This window comes from Hippopotamus amphibius, chromosome 12, assembly GCF_030028045.1.
Source record: "Hippopotamus amphibius kiboko isolate mHipAmp2 chromosome 12, mHipAmp2.hap2, whole genome shotgun sequence".
Taxonomy (NCBI): domain Eukaryota; kingdom Metazoa; phylum Chordata; class Mammalia; order Artiodactyla; family Hippopotamidae; genus Hippopotamus; species Hippopotamus amphibius.
In genome coordinates, this window is record NC_080197.1 from 65380128 (window position 1) to 65392627 (window position 12500).

The following is a 12500-nucleotide window of genomic DNA, read 5'->3' on the forward strand; positions in this document are numbered from 1 at the left end:
GAAAGTTGATTTAATAAATAAGACATCATAATGAAAGTAATATAGAAAGTAAACAGTTTGATGTTATGTTTAAAAAGAGTGAAGACTCATGAAGGTATTAGTAGTCAGTGAAATAAAAATTGAAACTGAAGTAATATATCATTACATATACCTCATGTAGGCAAAAATTTTAAAAATTGGACTATACCACATATTGGTGAGAAAATAAAGCAATGGGAACTCTAACATATTGTGAAATGTGTACGACCATGTTAGAAAAGTGTTTGATGTTACCTTATAAGTCTATGCACCTAGGTATGTACCCTAGAAAGCCCTCTGAGATTTGCTTGAATGTACATCAATAGTAGAATAAATAAGTTGAAGTTTCCTAATCTAATTGAGTAATGTACAGCAATGAAAATAATTCAAAACCATTTATAGAATAAGGTGGATAGATCTCAAAAACAATATTGAGTGAAAAATATGGGGCACATAAAGTACATATAGTTTGATTCCATTTAGGTACATTAAAAGGGAAGCCTAAACCTTAGACAGGCAGACCACATTTTATTGTGTCTCACTTTATTGCATTTTGCAGATATTGCATTTTTTACAAATTAAAAGTTTGTGGCAACCCTGCATTGAGCAAGTCTATTTGCACCATTTTTTGAACAGCATTTGCTCACTTCATGTCTCTGTGTTACATTTTGGTAATTCTTGCAATATTTCAAATGTTTCATTATTGTTGTGTTTGTTATGGTGATCTGTGATCAAAAATCTTTGATGTTACCATTGTAATTGTTTTGGGCACCATGAACCTTACCCATATAAGATGGCAAACTTAATAAATATTGTGTGTTTTGCCTGCTTTTCTTACTGGCTGTTCCCCCATCTCTTTCGCTCTCCTTGGGCCACCCTACTCCCTGAGACACAAAAATTTAGAATTAGGCCAATTAATAACCCTATAATAGCCTCTAAGTGTACAAGTGAAAGGAAGAGTTGCATATCTCTCACTTTAAGTCAAAAGCTAGAAATGATTACACTTAGTGAAGATGTCATTTGACATTAAACATGTCAAAAACAGAGACACGCCAGAGGCTAGGTCTCTTGCACCAAACAATTAGCCAAGTTGTAAACGCCAAGGAAAAATTCTTGGAAGAAATTGAAAGTGCTACTCCAGTGAACATAGGGATGATAAGAAATTGAAGCAGACTTATTGCTGATATGGAGAAAGTTGCAATGGTCTGGATAGAAGACCAAACCAGCCACAACATTCCCTTAAGCCAAAGCTTAATCCCTAACTCTTCAATTCTTGGAAGGCTGAGACAGGTGAGAAGGTTCAGGAAAAATGTTTGAAGCCAGCAGAGCTTGATTCATGAGGTTTTAGGAGAGAAGTCTCTATAACATAAAGGTACAAGATGCAGCAGCAGTTGCTGATGTAGAAGCTGCAGCAAGGTATCCAGAAGATGTAGTTAAGATAATTAATGAAGGTAGCTACACTAAAAAACAGATTTTCAGTGATGTAGACAAAACAGCCTTCTCTTGGAAAAAGAAGCCATGTAGGACTTTCGTGGCTAAAGAGAAGTCAATACCTGGCTTCAAAGCTTCAAAGGACAGGCAGACTCTCTTGTTTGGGGCTAATGCAGCTGGTGACTTTAAGTGGAACCCAGTGCTCATTTACCATTCCAAAAATCCTAGGGCCCTTAAGAATTATGCCAAATCTACTCTGCCTGTGCTCTATAAAAGGAACAGCAAAGCCTTGATGACAGTATATCTATTTACAACATGGTTTACTGAATATTTTAAGCCCACTGTTGAGACCTACTGCTCAGGAAAAAAGATGCCTTTCAAAATATTGATATTATGCACATGGTCACCCAAGAGCTCTGATGAAGATGTATAGTGATATTAATGTTGTGTACATATCTGCTTATACAACATCCACTCTGCAGCCCATGGATCAAGGAGTAATTTTGATGTTCAAGTCTTATTATTTAAGAAATGCATTCTGTAAGGCTGTAGTTGCCTTTGATGGACCAGGGCAAAGTCAATTGAAAACATTCAAGGAAAAGATTCACCATTCTAGATGCTGTTAGGAACATTTGTGACTCAAAAGAAAAGGTCAAATATTCAAACATTCATAGGAGTTTGGAAGAAGTTGATTCCAACCTTCATGGGTGACTTTGAGGAGTTCGAGACTTCAGTGGAAGAAGTAACTGCAGATATGGGTAGCAATAGCAAGAGCTCTAGAGTTGGAAGTGGAGCCTGAAGATGGGATTGAATTGCTATAACCTCATGATAAAACCTGAACAAATGAGGAGTTGCTTCTTATGGATGAGCCAAGAAAGTGGTTTCTTGAGATGGAATCTACCCCTGGTGAAGATGCTGTGAAGGTTGTTGAAATGACAGTGAAGGATTTAGAATATTAAATAAACTTAGTTGATAAAGCAGTGGAAGAGTTTGAGAGGATCGACTCCAATTTTGAAAGAATTTCGACTGTGAGTAAAATGCTGTCAAACTGCATTGCGTGCCACAGAGAAATTGTTCATGAAAGGAAGAGTCAGTTAATGTGGCAAACTTCATGGTTGCCTTATCTTAAGAAATTGCCACAGTCACCCCTTCAGCAACCACAACCCGGATCGGTCGGCAGCCATCAACACAAAGGCAGGACCCGTTATCAGCAAAAAAGATTACAACTCACTGAAGGCTCAGATGATGGTTGAAATTTTTTTAGCAATAATTTTTTTTTTGCTAAATTATTCTTTGCAATAAACTAAGGTATGTACATTGTGTTTTTTTTTAAGACATAATGCTATTACACACAATAGATTGCAGTATAGTGTAAACATCACTTTTATATGTGCTGGAAAACCAAAAAAATTCATGTGACTCACTTTATTGCCATATTTACTTTATTGTGGTGGCGTGGAACTGAATTTGAAATATCTTTGAGGTGCCTGTATTGTTAATGGATGCATACTTTGGTGGTGAAATTACAAAGAAAAGCTACAAAATGTCTTTTCACTAAAGGGTACCTCTCATGTAGAAGAAAAGAGATACGAAGTGGCGTAAAAGCAGATCCTATAATACTGGCAATATTTTGCACCAAACTTATTGTGTAATAAGATCGCTCAGTTCTTCTTTAATGTGTGTGTACGTGTGTGTGTTCTTCGTGTATTATATAATTCACTGCACAAATCTTAAATCATCAGATCGTGTTATTCTTTTAACAAGACCCGTTAACTGTATATCTCACTAGGAATGCAGATCATGTTGGTTAGTGATTATCTTCCTTACTGACGATCTTTCATTTTTCTTATTTATGTCTGGCAGTGTTCTATACATAGGTTTGACGTTTAGTAGTTTCAGTTTGCCCCTTATTTCTGCTGAGGTAGGTTCCAATTCCACAAAGGTGTTTTATTTCCCTTGTAACCTGACTTGATCTCCTTCATGTCCTTGACTTCTCCTTTTGTGACCTTTCAGCTGGTCCTTGTTACCAATTCATTTTACCCTATTTTCTTCTTACGATATTTTTGCTTCTTTCCCACCTCTTATGTTCTATTGTGCATGCAAATCAGTATTGTGACATTTTTCTTCTGGATCCTGTACAGTCCTCTACTTTAGTAATAGTGTTAAAAATAGTAACTCTAATAGCAATAAAATAACACTCATACTTATCTTTTCCTGAACATTTTTTTTTATCTTCCAGCCACTATTAATATTAAGCACATTACATCTACTGTTCAACTAATTGCAAAAAATATCATATTATTTTATTATCTTCACTCTAGTGATGAATAATATAAACTCAAGGATGGCTGAATAAAAGCTTCCCCAGTGGCAGAGGGTTTGCACGTATGTTTACCTGACTTTGGATTCTCTGCTCCTAAATTCTGTCTTTACTGCCACTCATTAAATTATGTTTGATATTGGAACTGCTGAAAATCCAACAATTGATCTGCTTTTGCTAACAAAGCTTCAGTTCCAAAAAAGGTAAATATATAGTATCATATCCCTATGTGCTGCTTTTCTTTCTCCTTATAAATGGAATTTTCGGTCTCTGTCTAGAGGTTAAATATTGTTAGGTTTTGGTCTTGAGGAGAGGAAAGTGTGAGTTAAGAATTATTCTGCCTTCTTCATTGAGTTACTTATACCTGAATAATAAAGAGGCCATATTTTTCTGGTTATCTAGTTGGTACAGCCTCTGAGCCATGGCTAAAAAGAGCCTTTTAGCTCTTTTCACACTCCTCAGATGTTTCATGAAGCCAAACTACATTTTGAAGCATGAATAGATTTTTCTCAATCTACATCCATCTGGTTTACAATTAGTTCATCAGTTACTAGATCCTAGTGTAAGTTTGTCATCAGTGGTAGGCATTGCTAGCTATCTCTAAAGGTACTACTTGGCATTTAAATAAAAATGTTGGAGACAATGCACTAGAGGCTACTAGGAAAAAGCAACTTTGACTCGAAGCTGATTCTTTCACCTCGATTGAAATCAGGTTTTACATTGTAGTCCTGTGCATATACACTGCTCTATATGCATTATGTGAATATGCTGTCTTTCCAGCTAGATCATCAGCAACTTCAGAGCACGGTTCTTACTTTGATTTCTGTTGATTCCAGTGAGTAAATAGTTTAGTAATTTGTACTAAGTCAGCATTAGGTAAGACTTTAGGGGAAAATTGTTTTTCTTTCTTCTTAATTTCTCCTAAATGTTAGAGATAAATTCAAAATATAGCATGAATACAGAGAACAGCCCTTAATTATTAGTAGAATAGAAGACACAGGAAAAAATGCCCAAAGGAAAAGCTCTATGTAAATTACTTACAAAATTAGTCATTTAACAAACATAATAGTTAGGATGCTTAATCTGAAATAAGTCAAGTTTAAAAGATGTTAATAGCTGTTGCTAAGGAAATAAAATATTTGGAAATTTAAGTTATCCCTATTATTCAGTAACATTCATGGCATATTTATTCAGCCCGCTTGTTCGTTATTTTTTTTCAAATCATGTGATAATCCAGGTTTGAGAAGTATAAAAATTATTCTTCAAACTGGTACTATTTTCAAGGCTGATGAAATGCTACTTAAGGCACTTGTCAAACAAATAAAAAGTGCAATATTGTGAATTGATAATATCACAGTCTGTCCTCACTTCTTAGATATTTAGCTACTGATGCTTCATAGGAAGAATGTCATTTAAAAAGTTCATTGTTTTGGAGGGAGTTCATGTGGAAAGTTGCAGACACGGTGGCCTAATTATAAAATAATTCAAGTGTGGGTGATAGTAACTATTTGCCAGTGGTAATATAAAGAGAGTATTTCTTTGATGTTTCGCCAGCTTTTCAGTCATATTAGAACAATTGGTTTCTTTCAAAACTGGTTTCTTTCAAAGTGAAAATATTGGAGGCTTCATATATAAGTGATATGATCAAACTTCTTTATTTGGAAATTAAGAACTGTTACAGATTCTCAACAATGTGTGTGTGTGTGTCTGTGTGTGTGTAAAAAGATATCTATGATACATGAGCAGTATTGAGACATTAAGATAATGAAAATTCATCCTTAAGTAAATTATGATAACCTCAAAAGTATATCTGTGTCTAGTCAAATGACTTAAATGATCTAGGAATGAAGTCTTAATGTGCCCTGGGTACCTGGTAAATTTCAAATTCTACACTAGAAAGAACAACGATCACAAAGAAGTAGTAATTATAACACTTTTATGAGACTTAAAACAATCTAATTTTGAATTCTTTTCACACTCCACATTCTAAACTTCCAGATTCAGGCCAGGCCTGAGAAAGAAAAATGGAATCAGAGTGAGAGCATTACAGTTTGGGAAGGAATGTGAGTTGCGTGTTTGTCATCACCATAACTTTACATATTGATGTGGAATTCACATATGAGTTTGGTATCTACATCAAGAAATATAATTTATTTTCAGAACCCCTTACTGTTTTTTAATATTAGGAGTAGTTACTTAAGATCTGTACTCTTTTATATATATTGAGTCATTTTTTTAATGGAGAAAGAAGTCTTTACTTGTTTTCAGTACATTCTCTTACTTACCTCATTTTCTGTAATCATACAGTGTTTTATCTGTGGAAGACCACAATCCTTCCCTGGAAGAACAAGCTATAAGAAATGATCTGCTTAATGGTGACTACAACTTGGATGCCCAGTAGGTGGCCAGATCTCAGCGGTCTTTGGACCGAATCCGTTATGTTCCCTGCCAACCTAGCTTCTCCTGTCTTCACTGTTTTAGTTAATTGACATCTCCATGCAGTCAGTTCGCAGCCAGAAATCTGGAGGTACTCTAGACACTGCTTTCTTTCATTGCTCACAGTTTTTCACTGTGAAAATCATGTAAATTGCACATTTTCACCTGTTATGAATTTGTCCCCTCCTGTCCATCCCTATAGTAGAGCTTTTGTCCATGCCCTCCTCATTTCTTTGGGTTAATGAAATGTCCTGTGATCACCTATCTGTCATTCTACTACCCAGAGTAATGGCTCTATGTCATCAGCTGATAAATTAGAAAATCATTAAATTGTTCATAAAATGTCCTTAAGACCCTACATAACTTGGTTCCTACTTGTCCCTTTCATCTGGTCTTTTCCCAGGCTCTCACCTTGAACCCTAATTGTAGCCATTCCAAAGTAATACAGTTTCCTAATCACACCAGGCTGTTTGCTACCTGCTCTGTTCATATTGTTATTTGCTTAAAGTTATCCCTACTCCCCACTTTCCTTCACCATGCCCCTTATCTGGCTGACCTACTCATTTTTCAACACTCAGATCAAATAAGTAAAATTGATAACCCTCTTTTGTGTGCCTGTATACACGTAGGTCTTTCACAGTACCTATGACACTTTATTACACACATCTGTTTACTTGTCTGTTTTGCCATGATAGAATGAAAGCCATTCAAGTGTAGACCCCCTGCTGTATTCATGTTTGTATCTTCAGAAACTTGCAAAGTTTTAGAAAAAGAGTAGATAATTAATAAATGCTTATTGAATTAATTAAAGAAGTAACAAAAGTTAATACCTGGGTTTTCAATAGGCAGTTCAGGTGGGAGTCATATTTTTTGATTACTGTTGAGAGACATTGTCTGGAAAGAAAAAAGAACTTTGTTTAAAATTGGGTGGGAAAACTTGTATTAACTTTAGCACATTTATTACAAGCCCTACTTTGTCCATGATTCTATAGCAAACATGGTTTAAAAAGTATTACTGTTGACATAATTTAAACATCATTTCAGATGGATGCCTTATAAACTTTGTATAACTTGATGACTACAGACATATCTGAAAACTTCAGAACTCCAAGGAAATCCATGACAGCTTAACCAAACCTCTCAAAGACTGTTCATTATATGAGGCTACTCTTAATTCAAAATATAAGTTGCAAAGGGATTCATAAGCAGATAATGAGAAATATTTCAAGAAATATTAAATATGCAAAACTTTGCAGAGAATTGCTTTCAGAATTAATGACATATTTATCATAGATGGTGTTATCTTTGGCACCAAATCTCTGTGTTTTTCTGGAATTTTTGCTTCTTTTCTCTAAGCGTCTCTTAATGCTCCAGCTTTATCTATACTTAGGTGGAATAGCAGTGAGTTGAGCAGAGATTCTTCTGACTTTACTGTTTAAAATTATTTTCCCAAATGTTATTAGCTTTCTCTTTCTGTCTTTCCTGAAAACTCCTGAATTGAATTGAATAATGAGTCATACAATACAAAACACAGTGTTAAAAACACACCAGTATGTGTGTTCAGCCTTTATTAAATTATCACTTTAGTTAGTGGAACCATTAGTCTGTCTAACAGTTCAAACACAAAATGCATAGAGTATGTAAAAGTCCATGAAGGTGTAGGAAAAGAAATTGTGAAAGAGTTTGGCTATTGGAGGATTTTTATATAAAACCTGATCCTAAAACTTAAAAAAAAAAAACCCTCAAGAATTCACCTGCTTCAGCCCCTCTCTGTTACGTATTATATCTATTTTATAGAAAGCTCCTAGGAATCAGTGAAGGTATGTGATTTGCCCAACATCTAAGAGGAAGTCGAGTCAGAGAATTGGGAGACCGAATTAAAGCTCCTGCCCTCCAATGCTTGGTCTCTCAATGATATCATAAAGTGGTCTGAGGAAGGCAGGCAGAGTAGCCGTGTATTGGGTTGGTCAAAAAGTTTGTTCGGGTTCTCTGTACCATCTTATGGGAAACCCGAACGAACTTTTTGGCCAACCCAATATTTCAGAAAACAAAGTCCTGGGGGTCACCAAGATGGCACAATAAGAGATCCCAGCTTCTGTCTCCTCACAAAGATCAACAGACAGCTATCCATGGATACAAACAACTCTGGGAGAGCTCAGGAAACCACTCAAGAAACTTCAGCAACACAGTGGAAAAAAAAAACCCTGAGAATAACTTCATAAAGAGAGAAGGGAGAATAGCTTCATTTTGCCTGCATCATCCCATCCTCCAGACCAGCACTGCTCAGTGCCAAGAGGGAAATCCCCTGCTGGAAGGAGCTCCCCTCTCTTGGAAAGGGAGAGTGGGGTGAGCGAGCAGCTTCCCCAGCCTTTTGGGACACTGCATGAAGGACCTGCATTGCTTTCACCTCACCCAGAGACCAGCAAAGCTGAGACGATAAAGATGGCTAGGAACTAGGAAGAGGGGCAGGGGCTGCCAGCATCAGCCATGTGGTGGGAGTTACCACGGTTCCCAACAACCGGCTCTGCAGAAAGCCTCAGCAGCTTTCACTACCCAAGAAGCCTGCGGATCCCCTGTAGATTTCATTGTTTTGTTTCCCTCCACTGCACTGCACCTGCCAGAGACTGAGAACCACCCCTGCAGCTCGTTAAGGCCCCTGTGGCTGCTCAAGTGCAAGGTGCATGCTGCTAGGCTGACCTCTGTCACTGGTGTCCACTGCCACGTACACATCCGTGGTGATATCTGGCACCTGTGGAAGTGCACACCGACAGCCGAGGCCCCCACAGCGGTGTCTGGGGCAGATCTGGTCCTTTCTCCTGTCACCGGGAGGCACCACTGGGCTCATCTGCTGCTAGCCCCCACGCTGTGCACCTGCACGCTCTTGTCCTGACTCTCATCACTGGCCTCCACGGCCATGCACGCGCCCATGGAGAGACACTGCAGCCACAGACACGCACACCAACAGCCAGGATCCCTGCAGCTGCCCGTGCACCCGCAGTGAGTCCTAACCCTTGCTGCTAGCCCTGCGCCCCGCCCCCAACTATATGAGTGTCTGCAGCCAGCCCCAGCCACTACCAGGCACCTGCAGCTGGCCCCCACAGTGGAGTGTATACACACCACCAGCTCTAGCAGCAGCTGCTGCCTGCCCTGGTCCCCAGCTGCTGCACCTGGAAGCACCGCTGAGGATCGCAACAGCCCTTGCAGCTACTGCAGACCCCCCACAGCACTTGTCACGGACCGCACGGTGGCCGATGCTGTGGACCCCAGTGACCTGAACTGAGGAGACCCTTTGCCCACCCCACCCAGACCTGGTGCTGTCTCACCACCCTGCACTTGATGCCTTGGACCACCAGACCCAGGGTCACAGCGTGTTCCAGTGTGCCCTCACTTGTAGGTGAAGGTCTTTCCATCCTGAAGCCAGGCCCTAAAGTCTGGAAGAGGTGACTGCTTCTTCTGATATACAGACAGCTATGCAAAGTTACAAGATCACAAGGAATCCGGGAAATATGACACCACCAAAAGAATACAGTAAACTCTCGGCAACTGACCCCAAAGAAATGGAGATAAAAGAGTTGTCTGACAAAAAATTCAAGGTAATTGTTCTAAAGATACTCGGAGAACTAGAAGAGAGCACAAAAAAAGAATTTAATGAAGTTAGCATAACAATACAAGAACAAAATGAGAAATTCAGCAAAGAGATAGAAAAGAAAGAACCAAACAGAAATCTTTAAGCTAAAGAATACAATGACTGAGCTGAAGAATTTGATAGACCAAACCAACCAGAAGACTCAGTGAACTCAAAGACAGATTTCTTGAAATTACCCAATTAGAGGAACAACAAAAAGAAGAAAATGAATGAAGAAATGTTGTCTGTCAACTATACTTCAATTAAAGAATACTGACAATAAAAAGAGAAAAGTGAGTGAATAAACCCTATGGGACTCACAGCCTCCTGGTCTCTCTGTGCTCCAGGTAGCAGCCACCTTCAAGTCACAGCCCTCCGCCAAACAGTTCAAAACAGGTCTCTGACTCTCAGCAATTCCCAGCTTTTTAAAGAATTTGTCAGACTTGATGTATGTCTCTGCATTTGTAGTTGTGGTAGTTTTATAAATTTATTTTGGAGTACAGCCTTTGTTTAATACGCCGTTTTGATGGGGACCAATCTGATGCATGTAATTAGCAATACAATAAAAATTTGGATAAAATTATATCAAAAGTCCTTAGTCTTACTCATTCTATAATTTTATGGTATGAGGATGAATACTGGGGGGAAAAGAGAAAGATAAAAAAAGGGGGAAAAATGGAAAGACCTGATCGTTTAATGAAAGAATGTGGCCTTTGCAAATTGCAGACAGCCCTGATTTCAATCCTACTGCTAACAGACTGAGTGGCCGGCCCTACACAAGTTGTTTAACCTTCCAAAACTTTCATTTCCTTGATTCTGAAGTAAGATAGTATGCATTGTTAGGGGATCGTGGGGAGAATTAGATGAGATAACGTATACAAAATGTATTAAAACTCCAGGAAGTGATACCTATTATTAATAGTCACTAAAAACAGTTTTAGCTCATTTTTATATCAGGCTGTGCTTTAGAGATTTATGACACATACCTCCCACCCTCCATTTTTTGCTCATTCAGCTCAGAACAACTTTAATTCCAGATAAACGCACCTTCTCCCAGGTTAGTTTCCTGATAGGTCTATTCTTTCAAATAATATGTGCATACGTTGAGATATCAGACTCAATTAGGATATGTTCATTTACTGTCACTTGAGTTTTCCAATTTGAATTCACACTCCCCTGTTTATAATGTACCAGTTATTTTCAGGGCGTTCCAGAAAGGAATTTAAAGCAGGAGATGGTGACTTTCAAAGTATGGAAATTTGGTTATACAAAGAGCTTAGTGACACACACACAATCAGATTTACAGAATGAATGAGGAGAAAAAATCCTTGAATATGTAATAACCAGTAGCAGAGATATTTTTAAATGAATGTTAGATTGTTCTAGAAGGTGTGAGCAGCTCTTCAAATGTATCTGAATAGCTGTGAAGAATAGATAATTATTAATGGAATTTGCCAAAGGGAGATATCTATTAAAAGTACAATAGCTTCCACAATACTAGTGAAAGGACAGTTTTTACAATCAACTGAAAAATATTGTGATTTGGCACTTGAGAACTCAGTCAGAAAGTAGTCTTGGAGCAGAAATAAAATGTCTTACCTGGATACTTTCCAAATATGCATAAATTCTAGAAGTTGGTTCAGATAAAACTGACTGTGGTCATCTTCATGCTGTAGACAGCAGAATATATTAATATTTATAGAATGAATAGGAATGAATACCAGATAAAAATAGTTCCGAAACTTCCTGCTGTCATTTTATTCACCTCTTTTGATAACCCTCATTTATCATTTTAATACTTTGTTTTAAAGACCTTATAAGACTCTCCTTAACTGTATAAGCATTCTTTTCAAAAGTAAAACAGAAAGCTGAGCTTTCATTGAGGATAAACCCCAAGGACAGTTGAAAAACATCCTGCCATCACCAAGGTCAAACATTCATTTCTCCCAGCCTCAAGGCAGTATTTTAGACACCAGTTCTCCCACATACATGCACATTTCCTTCACATTTAAGCCATGAATCCATGGCAGTATAAGACTTGACAGCGTGCCAGATGGGCCAGCAGACACAGAATGGACTGCTCCTTTTTTCAGATTTTCCGTATCTTGCCGCAAAAACATCAGCGGCAAGAGAGAGTACTTTCCATCTCATGAACATTACATTATGCTAATGAAAGACAACTACTGATAAGTCTAAATTCCGGGAGTTATCAGATGGCATTGTATTTTTCTCCCAAGATGAGCAGGAACTACTCATCTTAAAATGTCAGTCCTCTGGTCCACATATATGTATTCACACACACACATACTCTCACATCGTAACTCCTTGATTAGCTCTTCTGTAATGGACATCCATGAAAACCCTATACAAGTCTGCAGAGAATGCAAATATACTCCATCATCATCGCACCTTTTCACCACACAGTGGCATTAAGTTTGACAGCTGACTGAGTCCCTTAATGCCGGGGGTGCATGTAATCTTGTATGTCAGTACACACACAATCTATTTTTAAAATTGCCTATTAGAGTTTCTGACAGAAAACATCAGAAGGAAAACATTTACATGGCTTAAGGTCAAAGGTAAATTAATTTTTATATTGGGTTGTTTTGTGAGGAAGAAGAAAGCTAACATGGAAAGAATAAGGTCATTGCTATAATATCTTGAGTGCAT

General features: G+C 38.0%; 1 protein-coding gene across 10 annotated transcripts in view; it reads right to left on the reverse strand.

The window, feature by feature from the left end:
• PIK3C2G (phosphatidylinositol-4-phosphate 3-kinase catalytic subunit type 2 gamma) overlaps window positions 1–12500 on the reverse strand; it is a 363004-nt gene that overhangs the window by 298421 nt on the left and 52083 nt on the right. For all 10 annotated transcript variants that reach the window (XR_009048372.1, XR_009048371.1, XM_057701641.1 and 7 more), the window contains 2 exons: window positions 11430–11500; window positions 7036–7099 (listed from right to left, as the gene is read on the reverse strand). Coding sequence is in view for 8 of the 10 variants with exons in the window: in XM_057701641.1 (XP_057557624.1) it covers window positions 7036–7099; window positions 11430–11500 (135 nt within the window). In the remaining 2 variants the exon portion in view is untranslated. The remainder of the gene's footprint in view (window positions 1–7035; window positions 7100–11429; window positions 11501–12500) is intronic.